Source organism: Anas platyrhynchos, chromosome 21, assembly GCF_047663525.1.
Source record: "Anas platyrhynchos isolate ZD024472 breed Pekin duck chromosome 21, IASCAAS_PekinDuck_T2T, whole genome shotgun sequence".
Classification (NCBI taxonomy): domain Eukaryota; kingdom Metazoa; phylum Chordata; class Aves; order Anseriformes; family Anatidae; genus Anas; species Anas platyrhynchos.
This window is the reverse complement of record NC_092607.1, coordinates 9,623,499-9,629,150: the sequence shown is the minus strand read 5'-3', so window position 1 is coordinate 9,629,150 and position 5,652 is coordinate 9,623,499. Positions and strand designations below refer to the sequence as shown.

Below are 5,652 nucleotides of genomic sequence, written 5' to 3'. Positions count from 1 at the left end.
TGCATGTGGCACTGAGACTCATTACTGATGGTGTTGGAAGCCTTCTCGCTGGTGTTGGGACTGGAAGCAGCCACCGTGCCTCATTCATCCCAAGAAAAAAATTTGAAGGGCTGGTGGTTTGTGGGTACAGAAACCAAACTGCATCTGGTACAGAGGAATTGAGAGAGCAACATGCCAAGGACCTTCCCAGGCAGTTTTATGAACAAATCTTTTTTTTTTTTTTTTTTTTTTTTTTTACAATTAAAACTTTTGCCTTACTGCACTGCTATTAGCGCTTTTGCCAGGGGACGTTTCTGCGAGTCCAGCTCAGCCCACCCCGTCCTGCAGCCCTGGGCTGGGGGGGGGTGTGCAGGCAGGGCTGCTCAGCTGCCGTGTGCGTGGCATGGCAAAGAGCACAATAAACTGTGCCAGTTTTAAATGCCTCTTGTGTGCTCTGTGCTGAGCGAGAGGAGGGTGAGGAGCAGAATTTGTCCCCTGCCAAGGTGAGGATGTGGGGGAAAGTCTGCTCAGGAAGCTGTCCAGGGCAAGGAAGTCAACGCCATGCCTCAGCACTGCCTCCACCAAGAGGGGGGTGTCAGTAAAACTGCTGCCTTGGACCTCCAGAGGGCAGACTTCGAGTTGTTCAGGACATTGGTAGGGAGCGTCCCTTGGGAGCCAGTCCTGAAGGGCAGAGGGGTCCAGGAAGGCTGGATGCTCCTCAAGAAGGACGTCTGAAAGGCTCAGGAGCAGGCTGTCCCCGTGTGCCATAAGATGGGCTGGCAGGGAAGAAGACCAGAATGGCTGAACAGGGAACTTCTGCTGAGTGTCCAGGAGAAAAAGAGAGTTTATGTCTGGTGGAAGAAGAACCTCGGAGAGAGTACAGGGAAGTTGTCAGCTGTGCAGAGAAAAAAAAAAAATCAGGAGGGATCTGGCCAGGTTGGGCCGATGGGCAGAGGCCAGTGGGATGAGGTTTAACACGGCTCAGTGCCAGGTCCTGCACGTTGGCCACAACAACCCTGTGCAGTGCTACAGGCTTGGGGCAGTGGCTCAAAAGCTGTGCTGAGGAAAAGGATCTGGGGGTGCTGATTGATGTTTGCCTCAACCTGAGCCGGCAGCGTGCCCAGGTGGCCAAGAAGGCCAACAGCATCCTGGCTTGTCTCAGGAATAGTGCAGCCAGCAGGAGCAGGGAGGTGATGGTCTCCCCCTGCACTGTGCTCTGGTGAGGCCGCTGTTTGAGGGGTGTTTGTAGGCTGCTCAGCAGAGCTTGGATATAAATTTGTGGCCTTTGGCAGAAAGGAAGACTTCGAAAGTGGCATGGAAGACTGGTCCTTTAACTTCTTCCTTCTTGGAAAGAAGGAAGAATCTGCATGTGGCTGCTCCCCTCGCAGCTGACACTTGTCCGGCTCCATGGGCCCTGCACCCATGGACACGGGGCCCCTGGGGTTGTTCCTCCGCAGGTGCAGGACCTCCCAAAATCCTCCCAAAGCTGCTGGGGGAGCGGGCAACGTGCAGCAAGGCAGGAGCAGGCCATTGCAGCCATCGTGCTACCATGCAGGGTGCTGCCTCGCACGGGACCCACCTTTAATTACTGTCTGATCTCTGCACAGAAGGGAAGTTATTTTAAGGTTGGGCCCTCCTGCTGCAGGCTCAGAGCCCCAGCTCGCGCGGCTGCCTGGCCACAGGACACGACCCAAGGCCACCCAGCCCTGAGCACGGCACCGTGCCCTGTGCCACGCTGGGACTCGATGTTGACAGGTAACAACTATTGCAACAGTCGTGTTGCAAAGAGCAACACATGGAGCGCGACCCGCCTGTTGATCCCAAAACACGGGCTCCCCACGCTGTTGGGGATCAGCTGAGCCCACATTAGCAGCCAGGGTGCAGAGGAGGTGACAGCCCCCAGCCACGGGGGGAGAAGTGGAGGCGGACACCTGGGGACGCATCTGGGTGACCCGGGCTGTGGGGCTCCACGCCCGGCCCTGCGTCACAGCGCTTGAACATTAACCCCGGGTGGCGGCGAGGTGGCCCTGGCAGCACGGCTCCCGGCACCCCAGGAGCACCCAGGATGATGAGGGGGCTCCGTGCCCGCTACCACCTCCTGGTAGGTCTGGCCCTGCCGTGCCTGGCATGGGGCCGTTTGTGGGGTTGCCCCTGGGGTGGTGGTGGGGAATGGGGCACACTGGGGTTCTGCCCTTCAGCCTGGCTGTGATTTAAGCACCAGCGGGGATCCCTGGTCCCTCTGGGGCTGCCCCTGCCTTGCCCCCTCGTCCGTTGGTCCCCTGGGATGTTTTCTGCCTGTTCCCACCACGGGGAAGCTGGAGGAGCTGCTTGGCTCTGCCCCAATTCCCCCCTTGTCCTTGAGCAGGGGTGCGGGCTGTGCCCAAATCTACCCTGACCCCATGGCCAGCCACCTGCCCCGAGGCTCCTCACCATCCCCACGCACGGGACCGGTCCTGCTGTGGGCAGGGGAGGGCACAGCCGGGATTCACTGCTGCAAGCTCTTCTGCCAGGGCTGAGTTTTAGCCGAGGCTGTGGAAACCTCTCCTCGTCTCCTCTTCCTCTTTCTCCTCCTCCACATCTCCTCCCTGGGCGGCCCTGCACCCGTGAACTTCCGTGCAATGGAGGCACCGCCTGGCAGGGTGCCAGGGCCCGGCATGGCAGCGGCGAGAGCGGGCCCAGCCTGGCACCCACCCCTGGGGGGTCCGAGGGCTGCAGAGGCCTTGGGGAACCCTTCCCAGGGCAGGAGACCCCTGTGCGGGGCAGCTTTGGGGACACTGCGCCCCTGGGGCAAGGCTGCTGGTCTGGGGGAGTGGGGTGGGCGTAGGGGAAGGGTGGGAGGGAGGCATTTGACTCCTTCCATCCCCAGCCCGACCAGGACGAGGACCTGCCCGTGGGCTGCGTGGAGCCGGACGGCGAGGGGCGGCCAGGCTGGGAGGGGGCCCCAGCTGCAGGCGCGGCGCCGGAGGAGCCGTCTGGGCTGGTGCTGAGCACACCGAGCCGCGTCCTGCGGGACAGGGACACCAAGGAGGTGAGGAGCTGCCAAGCCACAGCCGTGCCAGTGTGAGGTTGGATGGGTGATGCCCCCCCTCCAATGGACAGTCGTGTCCCCCTGCCCCAGCTCAAGGCCCGTTGCTCCTCCTGGAGGACCAGGGGCCGTGAGCAGGACCTCAGGGCTGGCACTGCCAAAGAGGGACCCAAATCTGGGGAGCCCCCACATGGGTTCCCAGCACGGTGCCCCTGTTGCTAGATGCCCTGCATGGGCTTGGGTGAGGGGACGGTAGGCACAGGTGGCAGTGCCTCGGCCAGGCTGCAGCTCCCCAAGGCCCCAGTTATCTGGGGGACAGCCCCGGAGGTGCCAGGCCCCACACCCTACCAGAGGGCAGAGCTGTGGGACACCTCACTCCAAGCCTGGTCTCCTGCTTGGATCCAGGCAGGTTCTCTGGCTTCCAAAAGGGTGCTTAGGGTGAGAACGCTTGGGGAGTCCTGGGAGGATGCTCAGCAGGACCTTTTGGGAAGATGCTTGGGGGAAGAATGCTCCAGGAGGTGTCTTGGGAGGCTGCTTGGGAATGCCTCTTGGGCATAGGAATCTGGTTGAAAATGCTTCAAGGGAAGGGTGCTTGGAGGGGGGAGGATGCTGGGGGTGGGATGTGCATCGTGGGAGGCTGGGGGTTGGGAGCGGCAGGGCTGCAGGGGAGCTGGGACAGCCCAACAGCCCCTCTGAGCCCACCCTACCCCAGCTGGGACCCCACCTGCCCCCCCGGCTGCAGCAGCAGCCCTGGAGCCTGCTGTACTGCACCGCACGGGACGGCTTCAGCCTGAGGACCCTGTACCGGCGTGCCGGCCCCCTCAGCTCCCCTGCACTGCTGCTCATCCGAGACACCGATGCACAGGTAAGGCCAAAACCCACCACCCCACAGCATCCCCCACCCTACAGCAGCTTCACGCTGTGTGTGCCAGAGAGCCCTGGCTCAGCGCACGCCTCAACCCCGTGGCACGGCCCCATCTGCTCGTCTCTCCCCCTCCCAGGCCTTCGGTGCGTTCTTCGCCACCGCCATTCACATGAGCAACAAGTTTTACGGCACAGGGGAAACGTTTCTCTTCTCTTTCTCCCCAGAGCTGAAGGTGGGGGCTGCAGCTGTGGGGTCAGAGGAAAGGGGGGGAGGTCCTGAGGGTGGGGATCAGCCATGCCCCACGGCCTGGCCCTGCTGGAAGAACCCTGAGGTGCTGGTGGGAGGTCGGGATGGGCCAGGGTAATGCAGCCGCACTTGGTCCACCAGGAACAAAGCCACCAGGTCACCACAGCACAGGACACAGCCAGTGGGATGGCAACTGGGGGAGGGAGGGAGAAAAGGGGTGGTCTGTGGGTCTGAGGGGGCTGATGCCTGATGGTGCCATCAGGGGGAGGCACCAAAAGGGCTCCGATGGCTGCTGGTGGGGACAGCTGGGGGCTGGGACCCGGCCCTGTGGCTGCAGCTGTTCCTTGCAGGACTCCAGGCTCTGAGCCCTGAAGCTGGGACTGACAGGGCCCAGCCCCAGCAGTTGGGACAGGGACAGGGTGGCCTGATCGCTGTCCCCACAGGTGTTCAGGTGGACGGGCAGGAACAACTTCTTCGTGAAGGGAGACGTGGACCTGCTGATGGTCGGCGGGGGCAGGTAGGGGTCCCAGCTGCTGTGAGGCTCAGCTGGCCAGGCAGCAGGAGAGGGCCTCGGCTGAGCACAGCCTCTGCACCTTCCAGCGGCAGGTTTGGGCTGTGGCTGGACGGGGACCTGCACCACGGGGGCAGCCACCCCTGCGAGACGTTCAACAACGAGAGCCTCTCACCGCGAGGGGATTTCTGCGTCCAGGACCTGGAGGTGTGGGGCCTGGCCTGACTGATGGACACCGCTGCCAGGGGAAGAGCCTGAACTGATGGCTCACGGGGCCAGCCGCCTCCAGCGCCCATCGGGACAGTGCTGGGGGAAGGCCACAGCTGCCTCCTGCTCCCCAGCCCTGCAAATGTCCCCACCACACGCACCCGGTGAAGGGTGAGGGGACAGAGCCCTGCAGGAGGCCAGCCCCACAGTGCTGCTGCCACACCAGCTCTGCCGGTAGCACCTGAGGACCTGGCCTGGCAGGGATGGGGCATAGCCTCCCCACGAGGCCAGATGAAGCAGCAGACTGAGAGCAGCGTGCTGCCCGCAGGACCAAGCAGCTGGGACAGCCTCTGCCCTGCTGGCCGCTGCCATAGGGCTGGTGGCACCAGGGCAGGTGTGTGAGTGGGTGCTGATCATCAATAAATGGGAAAAGCCATGCTCCAAGCCTTGTCCCTGTCATGAACACAAGTAATAGCACCACGAAGTTGTACAAGGAAAGCGGCACAAGCAGATGTGCACGCACATCCTGGTCGATGGCTCAGGCACTGGGTGCAAGCCCTCCTGTTCATGAGACATTCCTCCCAGTTTGGCCCCTCACACTCCTTCCAGTCTGTCCATCTCTCTTGCACCAGAGAACCCAGAACTGGACCCAGTGCTCCGCATGTGGCCTCACCAGGACCCCCAGGACATTCCCTGCCCTGCTGCTTCCCCCAGCTGGGGGGGAATGTCCCAGGCCTGTTCCTCCCCAGGGGGCAGCACTTTGTCTAACTGCAGGAGATTCCTGCCAGCCCCTTTCTCCAGCTGCCCAGGACCCTCTGC

General features: G+C 62.5%; 1 protein-coding gene across 1 annotated transcript; it reads left to right on the top strand.

Annotated features, from left to right (window-relative positions):
• The first annotated feature begins 415 nt into the window (after window positions 1-415).
• Window positions 416-5,271, top strand: TLDC2 (TBC/LysM-associated domain containing 2). Its single transcript, XM_027472897.3, has 6 exons — window positions 416-2,080; window positions 2,846-3,007; window positions 3,717-3,869; window positions 4,006-4,101; window positions 4,559-4,632; window positions 4,716-5,271. The coding sequence occupies exons 1-6, from the start codon at window positions 2,045-2,047 to the stop codon at window positions 4,849-4,851; spliced, it is 657 nt and encodes a 218-aa protein (XP_027328698.3). The 5' UTR covers window positions 416-2,044; the 3' UTR covers window positions 4,852-5,271.
• Window positions 5,272-5,652: the final 381 nt, after the last annotated feature.